At 47.0% G+C, this 14,971-nt stretch overlaps 1 protein-coding gene across 1 annotated transcript; it reads right to left on the bottom strand.

Moving 5' to 3' along the window:
* Nucleotides 1-226: 226 nt before the first annotated feature.
* On the bottom strand, nucleotides 227-12,936 carry LOC137157923 (putative olfactory receptor 10D4). Its single transcript, XM_067555350.1, has 5 exons — nucleotides 12,686-12,936; nucleotides 12,273-12,503; nucleotides 7,886-7,967; nucleotides 7,072-7,133; nucleotides 227-1,172 (listed from the first exon to the last, which is right to left on the bottom strand). The coding sequence occupies exons 1-5, from the start codon at nucleotides 12,934-12,936 to the stop codon at nucleotides 227-229; spliced, it is 1,572 nt and encodes a 523-aa protein (XP_067411451.1).
* Between the last annotated feature and the right edge of the window lie 2,035 nt (nucleotides 12,937-14,971).

The raw sequence follows: 14,971 nt of genomic DNA, 5'->3' as shown, positions 1-14,971 counted from the left end.
GCCTATCCGTTAGGCAGCTTTGAACATGTCAGCCTTAAATCATGTCCAAGACAGCTAGACGCTTTTAGGAGCACTTTTATAATTTGTACAGCTCCAGATAGATAGCTGGGACTGTATGGGGAAGGAGAGAGACAGACTCTCACGTAAGCCTTTGAAGAGCCATGCAGATGAATTTGTAGACTTATTTCACTGCTCACCCACATGCTACTTCTGCAGATGCAGCACATCAACGTGCGGTCGTCTGACCCCCTCTCAGTTTACTCAGAGCCCGTTTCACATCCTTGTTCTTCAGTGTGTAGATGACCGGGTTCAGCAAGGGCGCTACCAAATCGGCAGAGATCTGCAGAGCAGTCGCCACCACTTCGCTCAGCTGTGGCTGTGTGTAGACCACGATGCAAGGCCCAAAGCACAGCGTCACCAACGTCAGATGTGAGGCGCAAGTGGAGGCTGCTTTGCGTCGCCCTTCGGCTGAGTTCATCTTCAGGATGGAGTAGACGATGCGGACGTAGGACATGAGTATGAGGAGGAAGCAGGTCATGGGCACCAGGCCATTATTGTAGAACCCCACAGTCTCAATGACGTACGTGTCTGCGCATGCTAGTTTGGCCACAGGGAAGATGTCACAGAAGTAATAGTCCACCACATTGGACCCGCAGTAGGGCAGGGTGAAGGTCAGGCTGGTGAGAATGGTGGCGTGGAAGGAGCTGGTGATCCAGGTGCCGGCAGCCAGGATGGCGCACACCCTCCAGTTCATGATGATCAGGTAGCGCAGTGGATGGCAGATGGCCACATACCTGTCAAACGCCATGACGGTGTAAAGCAGGCCCTCGGTGCAGCCTAGGAACTGGTAGAAGAAGACCTGAGACATGCACCCACCCAGCGAGATGACCCTACTCTGACCGCAGAGGTTGGCCAGCAGTTTGGGGGTGATGATGGAGGCTATTCCAAGGTCCAGCACAGAGAGATTGCAGAGGAAGAAGTACATGGGGGTGTGCAGGTGGGAGTCACCCAGGATGGCTGTTAAGATGAGCAGGTTGCCCAGCAGGGTGCAGAGGTAGAAAACTAAGAAGACAACAAAGAGGATGGTCTGAAGGCCGTCAGTGTTGGGGATTCCTAAGAGGATGAAATGAGTCACCACAGTGTGGTTGACCAACCCCAGATGGGAATCATTCCTGTGGTACGGGAGAGAAATAATGCTCATGAGTTACAGAAACAAAAGGATATATCTTCCTATTGCTGCAATGTTCACCCTTCCTTCCACTACCGCCTCTTTACTGCATGTCACCCCATTACTCACTTTCACTCGTAGTAGTTTATATTTACATCATTCTCATGCCTGTTGGGATCAGGTCCTCACTGTGCAGTGCAGAACTCAGAAAGAGAAAATATCTGCCTTAAAGATCTTATGATCCAAAGACGAACACACAAAGGGGTGTCCTATTCTATTCTACTCTATTCCAGTTTCTTCTCTTCTGTCCTCTCCTGTTCTAATTTCTTCAACTCTATTCTATACAGGCTCTCCACAGCATCTTAGATTCTTCCATTGGTGGATTAGGTGATGTGACCAACATTTGTCATATGTGGTTTGTTCTTTCTCTCATCCTCTCTGCAGAGGGATTATTGTGTGTGCAGTGGAGTAGTATGTTTCGGCAGGGATTCATTTTTATCAATGTAGGTGCTGCTCTGTGTTTGTGTTAAAGGAGAGGGTGAGGGTGCAACATACGAACAAATGAATCTGGTGAAGAATTGTCCCAGCTTTGTTAATTATATGAATTGCTATGGGGGTTAGAGAAAAAGGGAAAAGGAAGGAAGAGGAATAGCGACAGCTTGTCATCTGCTCAGCCATGATCCGCAGGCTGCGTTCTGTAAATATCACAACAGGGGATTTTTAAGGTCAGATTTGAAGGACAATAATGAAGTGTCTATTTGCATTTTCTCAGGGAGCTTTCCCCAGGCATGAGAGGTGCTGTTGAAAGGGAGAAGCTGCTGTGTTGGTGTGATCACATGCAGGCTACACTACACAGCTTACAGCAGCGTCGCTGTAGCACTGCTAGTACAGGCAGGCTAAGCAGATGGGACAGAGCTCTATCGTCATGTAAAATACTCCAGCCCCCGCGAGCAGCAGTGGGAGAAGCTCTCCCATCCACACAGAGTTGTCCACACCAGCGCTTAGGTCAGTGTAACTTACGCTGGCTTATTCAACCCCTGAACAACGTAATTTACACCGCCCTAAGCTGTGGTGTGTACATAGCCACACAGAGATTAATGGAGAGAGGGAGATAAATGATACACATGCACACGAGAGAGACAGGCAGACAGGTACTATAGAGAGAAGAAGGGACAGATGGACGGATGGATTTTTTTGTAAAGAAAACATCTGTGTGACATCATCCTTGAGTGAGGCAGAGACTGACAGATTTCAAGACAGGAAGAGAGTGAGGGAAAGAGAGAAAATCTTCACCAAGCCACGAGTCTTACACTGTATGCATTGGAAGAGGATGATCCAGCTGAATGGAATTTTCCTTTTTCCCCTGGCCGTGACCCCTGTGTAGAAGTGTCCAGATTTCTCATCCAAAACAGCACATCACACAGCAGAGGTGCCCAGTCTGTGGTTTTGTTATCCAGCCTGCAGACCTCATCGTCTCCGAAGGTAGCCAGGGATGTCCACAGCCTATTGCCACAGGCTGCTGCAGAGCCCCAGAGCTTTCTCACAGCTTTCCACAGCCTTTAGTCTGTCCATGGTCTTTAAATCACCCAAAGTCCCTTTGGGACCCGGTCTCTGAATCCCCTCCAGGCTCCTGGTCTGAGACCTCAGCGGAGTCACCAATTAACTGTGATTTTGCATCATTTTAGAGGACACTCACAGACCCCCAGGACCAGCTGCTCAGCTGGCATAAATAAAGGTAGCACTATTAACCTGAAAGGGCTGGATCCTCAGCTCTACCAGACTGCAGATTCTCCTCTCACTCGCCATGATCTCAATCCTGAGTACCTCATTGGGTTTGATGGGGCTGATTCCCCTCTGTCACTCACCCTGCTTGTGTAAATCAGGACTAACTCTTTTGGAATCAATGGAGCTATGTAGATTTACACCAGCTGAGAATCTAACCCAAAAATCATAAGGGGACATAGGATGTTACTTATCATCTAGTCTCCTGCTGTGTAACACAAGCCAGCAAATTCCACCCTGGAGTGTGAAACAGGTGTGAACTGGGCCTGGTGTTCACCTAGTGGTCTGTGTAGCCAGCAGAGCTTTCCCCTTGGTTTGTATTAGCAGCTTCCCTTTCCCCCCTGTCTCTTTGTGCACATGGACGTAGTCATGCACTTGTGTGATCGGCTCCTGGGTTGCCTCTGATTCTTATCATTGGTATTATGGTAGGACCTACAGACTGGAACTCAGATGTGGGCCCGTTTCTGCTGTGTGTTGAACAGACCCATAGTAAGAGGCTGTCGCTGTCTGAAATGGATAGACATTAAATGGATGTGAAAAACAAAGGATTTAATGATCCCTGTTTAACAGATGGGGAAACTGAGGCGGAAAGCAATTAAGTGATTTACTCAATGTCACACACGCAATAATCCACAAAACCTGTACTTGAACCCAGACATTCTGTGTCCCACTCCGTTGTCTTAGACACAAGATAATGAATTGCAAGTAATTCCTATGGGGCTCTTTAAATGTAGGCCAAGCTTCATTTTACTCCCTTTACTTGTATTCTCACTGTTCTGATCAGAGGCGGCTGGACCTGCTGATGTTGGGCAGAGGGCACGGTTCAAAGACACGCACACGCTCTGCTCTCAGCTGCCCCTCCCTGCAGCTCCCACAGCAAAGTGTTCGCTTCTCTGTCTCCCCGGAGTCGCGGCTTGCAGCCTGCTCCAGGAGCCTCTGGACAGGGAGGGGTCTGGCCAGCAAACCCTGGCAAAAATCTGCAAAGACACCTGACCCCTCGTGTCCCCACCCTGGGTCGCCTCTGATTCTTATCATTGATATTTGTTGTAGGACCTACAGACTGGAACTCAGATGTGGGCCCCTTTCTGCTGGGTGTTGCGCGGATACATAGTAAGAGACTGTCACTGTCTGAAATGGATACACATTTAATGGATGAGAGAGACAAAGGATTTAGTGATCCCGGTTTAACAGATGGGGAAACTGAGGCACAAAGCAATTCAGTGAGTTACTTAAGGTCAAATAGGGAATCTGCCACAGATCGTCCCCACTACAGAAAGGATGTGGCCAAGTTGGAGAGAGTCCAGCGGAGGCAACAAAATTGATTAGGGGGCTGGAGCACATGATTTTTGAGGTGATGCTGAGGGAACTGGGCTTGTTTATTCTGCAGAAGAGAAGCGTGAGGGGGGATTTGATAGCAGCCTTTAACTACCTGAAAGTGGGTTCCTGGGAGGATGGGGCTAGGCTGTTCTCAGTGGTGGCAGATGACAGAACAAGGAGCAGTGGGCGATGTCTAGGTTGGACATTAGGAAAAGGTTTTTCACTAGGCGGGTGGTGAAGCACTGGAATGGGTTACCTAGGGAGGTGGTGGAATCTCCATCTTTAGAGGTTTTTAAACTGCGGCTTGACAAGGCCCTGGCTGGGATGATTTAGCTGAGGTTAGCTCTGATTTGAATTGGGGTTGACTAGATACCTTCTGAGGTCCCTTCCAATTCTTATATTCTATGATTCTATGTACTTCAACCTATATCTCCTGTGTCCCACTCCTTTGTCCTAGCCACAAGACAATGTTTTGCAAATAATTCCTATGGGCTTTTTAAATGTAGGTGTGTTGAGCTGATACAGTTCTCAGTTACTAAACACTATAGTCACCTGCTCTCCCTCCTTCTCCCTCTGCAGCCATCCAGTGCCCAGCACCTGCAGGTCAATGCAGCTTCCCCATTGTCCATCAGAAGTTACAGCCCTTTTAAAAGTCAATGTGCACAGCTGTGCACCTCTCTTCCATTCCAAGTTTTCTTTGCTCAGTCGCCCTCTTCTGGGTTTGTGGCTCTTTGGAAATTAGTTTCCTGGACAACGGCAAAGAAAAAAAAGGGAAAATTCAGGCTAAGCCCTGGCCGTGCAAAAGGGGAGCTGCAGTGCAGGGGATGGTGCAGGCAACTCAGGAGGGGCGCTCCTCCCTCAGTCAGGGCTGTTTTTTAATGCCAGGATGTTGTGGTAGTGTGGATTGTCCTGCAGGGAAAAGGACAAGTGGCATGGCTCACATTATCTGCCCCGGCTGCCTTTCCTTCATTTATCTTTATTTTTTCTCATTTATGGACCAAAACCCACTACCTAAGAGTTGATGACAATTCACAAAAATATATATATTTTTTTGGTAGAAGGCCATTAGAGGGTACTGGGCACTGCACCCACACCGGAGAGAGACAGACCCTGCCCCAAAGAGCTTACAAGAGAAATGGGTGAGAGAAAAGAGTGATTTGTACCACAGTGCATCAGGTGAAGAACTGAGCCCCAGAGAGATTGTCACTTCTCTAACTTCTAATCTCACACTTCCCCTTTAGGTTGGGAATGTCAAAGGAGCCTGAAGGGAACCAGTTTTCCAATTGCCGCAGACATTTAACTTCCTTGGACCCTTGGAAATCACAGCCTCAAAGTCCAACTCGTTTTCCTTTCATATTCTTGTTGTTTTGTTAAATTTCAACTTTTATTTGCGAGTCTCATAAATGGGTCCAGTCCTCTCCACACACTGGTTTGCAGGTTTATTTTTAATTTGCACACCAAGAACAAGCAGAAGCAACTTAGAAGCAAGTTCCAGTAAAACAGCTGAGGGTGGGAAACAAGAAAAAAATATGCATTTGAGTCCCAGGTTTAGGTTTCATACACACTGCATGTTACTCAAAACTCAAGTGCAATGGATGCAGAAGACACAATACATACGTAGCAAAAGCCCAAAACACAGTGCATGTGATGAGTATAGAGTTCTCACATCCATTAAATCTCCTATTAGCTTTTTTTCATCCTTTTTCTTTATCTTTCTCTCTCTGTCTGAGCAGAAGGTAAAATGTACAAAACCCCCAAGTGACTTAGGAGAGTCAGTCTCATTTCCAAAAGCCATTAAGGAGCCCAGTTCTCACTGACATTCAGTGGGACGTAGGCTCCCAACGGCCAGATTTTCAAAGGTGCAGACAGGCACATAGTGGGATTTTCAATGGATCCTTGTGTTTAGACCCAGATTTTTGTTACAGTTCAGGGCAACTGCACCTGCATTTTTTCTTAATGGTCCAGCAAGGGCCAACTCTCTCAGCTCCCTGGCCTTTGCCTTTCTTGGGTGGAAACCCACATATCTCTCCTTGCTGACTGGGGTCTTTCCAGGCTGAACAGTTCCCTTCACTGTGTTTTTCCCTCAAAGGAAAATCTGCCTGAGCAGCCCTGCTTTGCTTCTCCCTCAGAAGTGGTTCACTGTGTAATTACGTCAGGTGCAACTTACCACACAGTTCTGTCTAAGCAAGCCTGGTTTATTCTTAAGGTTAAAAACATCATAGAGAAAACCTATTAAAAACAATAAAAGAACCTAATGCAGGCTAATTGTGACCCGTCCGTGCCCAGGACAGCCACCTGAAAATGCCCAGATCAGGGCAGGCTGCAAACGAAGAGCAGATTCTCCCAGCGCTGGTGGGTGACACTGAAGTCAGGCTTCCCAAACAGCAACAAACTGTACTTCTGATTCCTCACTCTGGTCTTCAAGAAGCCAGTACACAAATGCACACAGCCCCCTTTACTGATTTCAGTCTCTGGCTCCCAATCGGCCCTAGGTCCAGTAAAGAGACCAGTTATTTAAACTCTCTGCTCTTTACTAAAAAGGTTCCCTCTGATCCCAAGGGGTCAGCCATAGCACCAGATCAATATAAGTTAGGATCTTACCCAAAATACCACACTGCCAGCCAATCCTTTAGTAACTAAAACTAATGGTTTATTGTAAAATGAAAGAAACAAACTATGGGAGAAATGTTAAAGGGTCAGATCAATCAGATACATACATATGAATGAATGTCCATATATATCAAGTTTCTGGAAGAACTGCGGAGGTGCAGGCTTGTATAGGTCCTCTGGTATACATCCAATACCTGGACAGGTCGTAATCCTTGAGTTCAGTTGCAAATGAATAGATCCAGAGGTAGGTATGTGTCTGTAGCCGAACAAGATCAAAGACAAAATGGAATCTGTGGCTCGGCCTTATGTACCCTCTGGCCTTGGCCATACTGTCTTGTGGAATGTTACAAGAACTAAAATGGAGTCCAGAGTCACATGGGCCAATCCTGGTAACTCTTCAGGTATGGCTTTAGTTTCTTCCTAGGCCCCTTGCATCCCTGTGTGTCTTAATGGACCATTAAGCAGGCTATTGTCCTGCCGCCTCTCTGTCTGGGGTATGTTCCAAACAGCACAATTTGAAATACAGATATATTAAACATATCCTGTCGATGAGAAATCGCTCTGCTATACTATAGAGTTGGATCGAGTGCAGCTTTAATTGTGACACACTCACATATACAAAAGACTTCAAAAAGGCTTAAGGATCCCATCAGAGAACTTGCATTTGGGGTGTGGTTCAGAGACCTCTTGTGGGATTTTAGCATCTTTATCATAATTTCAGTTGAGGCATTCTGTTAAAGGTTTAGCCTGGGGCTTCTATTTCAGTTTCAGGCTACAACTTCAGGCCAGGCCTTCTACAACCAGTTTCAGGCCAGGCATTCTATTAATCAATTCTATGATTAATTATTTGATTCCACAATAAGGACATAACTGCTAAGAAGAAAAATAAAACTCACCAGATGCTCCTTCCCCGGGATCATTATTCCTGTCCTGTGTACTGCTGGACTGCTCTGGGGTCAGGAATAGGTCCTGACTGTCTGGGAGAAGGGACACCCCACATTCCTGTACCCTGCTCTCCTCATCATCATCCTTCTCCTCATCCATGGAGTCCTCATCATCCCTGGACTGGGATCCAGCGGAGGTATCAATGCTGTGTGGCAGCAATGTGGTGGGGCCGCCACCAAGAATTGTATGCAGCTCATCGTAGAAGGGGCATGTTTTTGGTGAGGAGCCAGAATGGCTGTTCGCTTCCCTGGCTTTTTGATATGATCCTTGATCTTCATGTGGCACTGCTGCACGTCCCTGTTGTGCCCCTTCTCCAGCATGCCCTGGGATATCTTCCCGTAAATGTCCAAATGTCTTTTGCTGGCTCTCTGCTGAGGCGATCTAAGACCTCTGGTAGACTCCTTGCTGTAGCACATTTGGGCCTTGCAGTATTTCAGCTACAATGCTCTCTCCACGCTGGCTGCATAGGAAATGAAAATTAAAATTTTCTCGGGGCATGAGGTTAGGGGGCATTTCTGATTCGCATGGCCACATAACAGCAGAGCGCGAATGTCCAGAGTGGTTGCAACAGGGCACTATGGGATACTTCCCGGAGGCCATTAACGTCCTATTACATTATTTTAGCCGGAAGGGGTGGTCCTCCTCTGAGAAGGACCCGGAGGGAGAACCAAACCCACCCTGGCTGGTAGAGCCCAGAAGGACAGCCCCTGTCCAGAAGCAGGTGGGCGGGCTCAGGCCTTTAGAAGCCCAATGTACACCACTTGACCGGGAGCAGGGGGGCAGAGCCCGGCATTTAAAACCCAGGCCTGCGAGCTCAGTAAGGCCAAAGGAAAGGGATGCCTCTTCTCTGAGGCTCCCAGCTAGAACCAGACCAGAGGCTCTTGCCGAGGGGGAGCAGCCGGTCTTACCCATGGATGGGGGACTGGAGGAGGGCCTACCCAAGTTGCCCGCCACCTGGGGGCCAGAGGAAGGCCTATCTGAGCAGTACAGGGCCTGGGACTCGGAGAACCTACCGGCCCTACCCACAGCTTGGGGGCCGGAGGACCTGGAGGAATTGCCCTCCGTGGAAGAGCCCATGGAGTTGCCGAAGCTGCCGCCAGTTGACGAAGAGGGTTTCGTGGGACTCCCGCACCCCCTCGAACTCCGGACCCCAGAGGCAGGCGACGGAGCAAAGGTACTTTAAACAGGAGGTGGGAGGAAGAAGCCCAGGGAAGCCAACGATGGTGCGGCTGAGTCAGGGGCAAAACCGCTCCATCAGCGTGTTGCGGCGGGAGCCCCGCTGACTCAGTGGCAACTGCCTTTGCCACTGATAGGGCCATGGACAGGGACGCAGTGGAGACGCGTGGGCCTGCGTCCCCCTCCCCCCTTCCCGAGCCACCCGAGAGAGCCTCCCCCTCCTTACCGCTCCAGAGAGCGGACCTGTTTACTTGCCAGCCCTGCCTAAGGGCCGGGTGAAGGACTGCTTACAAGCCCGATTAAAAGGGATTGAGACGACGTCCCAGCAAGGATAGCAGGGAGGGGTGGTCCACCTCTGCGAAGGACCCGGAGGGAGGGCCCCAGATGCTGCCCCCCCCCCCAGGGGCACGTCCACAATTATGCTCTGTCTACACTGAAACAAAATCGATCCATGAAATTTGATTTACGCGCTACGCCACTTGCAGAAGTGGTTTTATTACGTCGACTTTTTCCGTGCTTTAAGTCGACGGAACTACCGTGCCAGTGTAGACTCAGGCATTGGGAGATCGACATCAGTGACGTTACGTCGACCTCAGTTGCCGGTGTAGACCAGGTCTAAGACTGTAAGGCTACTGAAAGTGTTAAGCTTTGTTTAGAATGCAATTAGCTTTATTTCTTCCTGATCTAATCTGATTTATATTGCTCTGGCTTATAACCACTTAAAATCTTTCTGTACTTAATACATTTATTTGTTTGTTTGTTTTATCTAAAACAGTGCATGTGGTGTGGCTGTGTGTGGAGACTTCATTTACAGTGACGGAGCTGGTGCATATTGTGACCCGTCTATGCCTAGGGTAGCCACTTGAAAATGCCAAGGTCAGGGCAGGCTGTAAAAGGAGAGCAGATTCTCCCAACACTGGTGCGTGACACTGAAGTCAAACTTCCCAACCAGCCACAAACTGTGCTTCTGATTCCCCACACTGGTTATCAAGAAGCCAAAATAAAAATACACACAGCCCCCTTTACTGCATTTCAGTCTCTGCCTCCCAATCAGCCACTAGGTCCAGTAAAGAGACCAGTTATGCTCTACCAAAAAGGTTCTCCTAACCCCAAAGGGTCAGCCACAGTACCAGACCAATATAAGTTTGGATCTTACCCAAAATACCACGCTGCCAGCCAATCCTTTAGTAACTGAAACTAAAGGTTTATTATACAAAGAAAGAAAGAAACTATAAGAGACCTGTTAAAGGATTAAAGCAATCACATACATACAAATAACTGGAAAGTCCATATATATCAGGTTTCTATTAGAATTGTGGAGTTTGCAGGCTTGTATAGTCCCTCTGGTATACATAGAGTACCTGGATGGTCTCAGTCCTTTGTTTCACAGCTTAAGTTCAGTTCAGTTGTAGATGAGTTGATCCAGAGGTAGGAAAACACTGAAGACAAAATGGATGTGGTGCAGCTGCCTTTTATGTCCTTTGGCCTTTGCCATGCTGCTTGTGGAAATTTACAGGAATAAGATGGAGTCCAGAGTCACACGAGTAAGTCCTGGTGACTCATCTGGTATATATCCCTGGCTTCTCCGCCTGGGCCCATTGTACCTGTGAATTTCCTTAATGGGCCATGAAGGAGGCTAGTGCTGCAGACATCCTGTCTGGGGTGTCACCCAGAAACACAGCACAATATGAAATATAGATACAAACATATCCATAACTTCCATTACACCCATAACACATGAACATAAACATCGTCATCTTACTTAGCACATTGTAGCCTTTCTAACGGTACCTGACATGGCATATCTCACATGAATTACTATGATTCTGCCATATTAACGTTAAAAAAATATAATAAATGCCCCCCCCCCATCCAGCCAGAGTGACACATATGAATTTCTTTGATAAATTGACTAACCAATGAGCTTGCAGAGTCCAGTGAACTCTGTAAGACGGCATTTCCTAGAGTTGCATCTGGGACTGGAGATATGGCTGGGGGTCACATTATTCCATAATCCCATGAGTGGATGGCCAGAAGCACTCACTCACTAAGGTAAGAGATGCTGGCTTGCAGGAGTCTGTGCATGGGCTGATCCAGAAGTGGGGTGTTCACATGGCGAAGCAAGTGCTAGTCGGGGTCTAGGAGTGAGGGATTGGGGTGACACAGCTGTACAGCAGTCCAGATTGTAGAGGGAAACGTCACAGTGGGCAGATTCACCAGGCAGACACCTGGAAAAGAATTCTCTGTAGTAATTCAAAGCAACGCCCCATCTAGTTCCCCATCACCGGCCTTTGGAGATATTTGCCGCTAGCAGTTACAGATCATCTCGATGACATTGTACATGCCTTTGATGGCAATAAGCACATTTTCAGGGGTGGCAGATTTTCCAACCTTACGTCCCCACATATCCTGTCCCAGAAGTTAGTAGTTTTATTGTGGAAACATTTATTTTGATCAAAAATGGCTTTTTAGTGGACATAAAAATCTGGTTACAATTGTGTCTCCCCTCGTCCTAGTGCCCAACTGAACACGCCTTGATGGGAACATTGTTTGGCCACGTCCCTCCCTGGTCTTTCCCTTTGGCTGAATAACGCTTACCTAAACTCCTCCTGGATTTTTCCGCTGTGTCCTCAGGGGCATAAGAAACTGTAGCAACAAACATGATGTCAACTCTTGTGTTTTATTTGAATTAGACTGCCTGATTACAAGACTTTATTATTTAATATAGAGAAACAATGAACAGGGGATGTACCCAGGGATTTACTTAGATAGTTAGTGGATTTTATGCCTTACACAAAGACAGCATTGTGCATGTTCAGATGCTGTGCACCCACCCCCAATAGGGTGAACATTTAGCCAATTCCAAGGAGAAAAATACTATGATATTGTGTGTATCAGTGGTATTAATGAGAGAGTGCCAGAGCTGTCCTTAGCCTCACTTTCCTTTGTGTTGTGTTACATGAACAGAGCATGGGACCATAAACACCCTCAGTAACTCTCTGCAACTATCTATGTATTTTTCACACTGAAGCTGAGATTTTCAATGGGAGTTTTAATTTTAATGGGGGCTGATCAGTTAAATCACCAGGCAGCTTTGCAAACCTCAGGTTAAGTTATTATCTCAGAGTCTTTGCATGGTTCTGTGAAAGCCACATTTATGGATGGCTTTGCTCAAGGCTTCTTTGACCTCCTGTTTCTCAGGCTGTAGATGAGCGGGTTTACCAGGGGAGTCAGGACCGTGTAGCAAAGAGAGAACATTTTGTTCAGGTCTCACCATGAGTCATGTTTCGGTGGCAGGTAGACAATCATTATGGTTCCATAGAAAACTGTCACCACGATGAGGTGAGAGGAGCAGGTGGAAAAGGCCTTTTGCCGCCCAGTGGTGGAAGGGATTCTCAGGATGGTGGTGATGATACACATGTAGGATGTCAGGGTTAGCAGGAATGGAGGCAGGGTGAATACACAGGCTAGGATGAAATCCATCAGTATGACCCCATGGGTGTCACTACAGGAGAGTTCCACCAGTGGGATGGTATCACAATAGAAATTGTCAATTTCATTCGGGCCACAGAATATTAACTGTGATAGGAATAAGTCAAAGATGGCAGGAGCCAGCAGCCAATTGGAGGCAAAAACTTGGTGTTCATAAGAGTGGAATAGCGCAGGGCTTTCCATATAGCTAAATACCGATTGTAAGACATGGCTTCTAGGAGATAGCATTCAGTAGCTGCCAAAAAACCAAAGAAGTACAGTTGTGTGAAGCAGCCACTGAATGAGATGGTTCTGTCCCCAGTCAGGAGACTGGCTAGCACTTTGGGCAGGATGGTGGAGGTGTAGCAGGTCTCCAAGCTAGACAAGTTCCCCAGGAGGAAGTACATGGGGGTGTGAAGGTGTCGATCAGTCACAACAAGCACCACAATGAGGGTGTTCGAGGCCATGGTTGTGATGTAGATCTCTAGGAACACCAGGAAGGAAGAATTTGCAGGTCAGGGAGATCTCCAAATCCCAGGAGAATTCTGTGACAACCGTTTGATTTCTCCAGTCTGTATTTGCCATGGGTTGAGTCTAGCAATAATGAAATAAACTGGCATTGGAATTGGGAGAACATAGATTTAAAAAGTGGATCAAGTCTTGTGAATTCATTCCATAATTATTCCAATACTCCCCGTCTCCTGACCACAGGCTATAATTTTAAGGCAAAATTTAGACTTTGGAGCCAAGTGGCAGAAGTCTCAGTTGGAGAACAGAACCTTGGTGCCCATGCAGACCACCCTCTGCCGTGTCAGAGCAATAAGTACAGTAACAGTCCATTTCTCTGGTAGCTGAGTACTTAAAAGTCAGATCAGAGCATTTCTTTATCTGCTATCGTATCCCATCTGGTGACATACAGGAGCTTAACAATGATGTTAAATGCTGTAATTCACTTCTGGCAATGTCCAGAATCATGCCATGCCTCAAGAGTCGAAATCAACAAATACATCAACAGAAATCTTGCAGTGAGATTTCCAGTTCAGTCTAATGTCCTTAAGCAATGACCTTCTGTCAGAATTACAGTAGAACCTCAGTTACGAACACCTCGGGAATGGAGGTTGTTCGTAACTTTGAAATATTCGTAACTCTGATTTGTTCTTTCAAAAGTTTACAACTGAACATTGATTTAATATAGCTTTGAAACTTGACTATGTAAAAGAAAAATGCAGCTTTTAACCATCTGAATTAAAATGAAAAAAGCACAGAAAGTTTCCTTACCTTGTCCAATCTTTTTTTTTTTTAAGTTTACTTTTAACACAGTACTGTGCTCTATTTGCTTTCTCTCTCTCTCTCGGCTGCTGCCTGAATGCATGCTGCCAGTTCCAAACAAGGTCTGAGACTAACCGAGCAGTTTGTAACTCTGGTGTTGGTAACTCTGAGATTCTATTATAATGGAAACAATCTAACTATATATCTTGGTGTGGTCAGCATTTCAGTGTCTGGTAGGAAACGGAACAATTGTCACCCCTTGCACGAGATGCCTTAATTCCATAAATAGTGAAGTGGAGTAAATTCTTCCTTAGTGCATGGGGTGGTGATGGTGAAGTGCTGAGGGATTGGCAGTGCCTTTTCTGTTTACCGACAATCACTTTGTAGCAGTAATACAATGCAGCTCTTTGGAGGCTGGATCTTGGGAAGAGGCAGAACCAAGCTGACATTCAGTCCTTATTGGTGAGTGTCCCTCCCCACTGCACAACGTCTGTGATATGATAAATACAGGAACAAGACACTGGCTGGGGGGAAAAGATGCTGTCCCTGAACTTGGAGTCTAGAAAGAACGTGGCATGTGTGATCTGGGCTAGTAAGACTCTATCTACACTTGCCACCCGATTGGGACACACTGAGCCAGACGCTCAGCTGATATAAATCAAGGTAGCTCATTTTGTGTGTCGGGTGGGCAGTTCCCCAGCTGAGAACCTGTCACAAGAGCTGTATGTCAATCTGCATCTCTGTTAAATGGTGCTATGGGTGCCAACTGGTGCTGCTGTGGGAAGGTGAGGCTAAAGCTGTTAACATTCGCCTGAAGAAGAGCTCGGAGTAGCTCAAAAGATTCACTCATTCACCCAGAGAAGCCCATGCATGCCCCTGTCTGGAAGGTGGGAGAGAAATGCTGTCAGGGTATCAGTGCTCACCTGTCACCCCAGGGCAGCCCCAGCTTGAAGCGATGATGTCCTACTTCTCCGGATTAGACTCCAGGACCCAGGATCCCCAGCTGAGGTTCTTGTGTCTCCTCTTTCTGCAGAAGTTGGGTTTGCTCAGTGCAGAGACCTGCAGTTATCTGAAGTGATGAGCAGGTGCATTGATCTATCTTTGGAAAAGGGGCTGCCCTTCAATTTGTGTAAATGCTGCCTCTGGATTAGTGTTCAGTCCTCACTGTTCTTAATATGGTTCCTTTTCAACCTTTCTCCCACTTGATTAATTTTGTGTCTCCAAAACTTTGCA

The sequence above is a fragment of the Emydura macquarii genome, unplaced genomic scaffold, assembly GCF_026122565.2.
Source record: "Emydura macquarii macquarii isolate MOO-44397 ecotype Brisbane River unplaced genomic scaffold, CSIRO-AGI_Emac_v2 contig_1630, whole genome shotgun sequence".
In the NCBI taxonomy this organism is placed as follows: Eukaryota; Metazoa; Chordata; order Testudines; family Chelidae; genus Emydura; species Emydura macquarii.
Note: the sequence above shows the minus strand (reverse complement) of the source record. Positions and strands in the feature narration are given on the sequence as shown.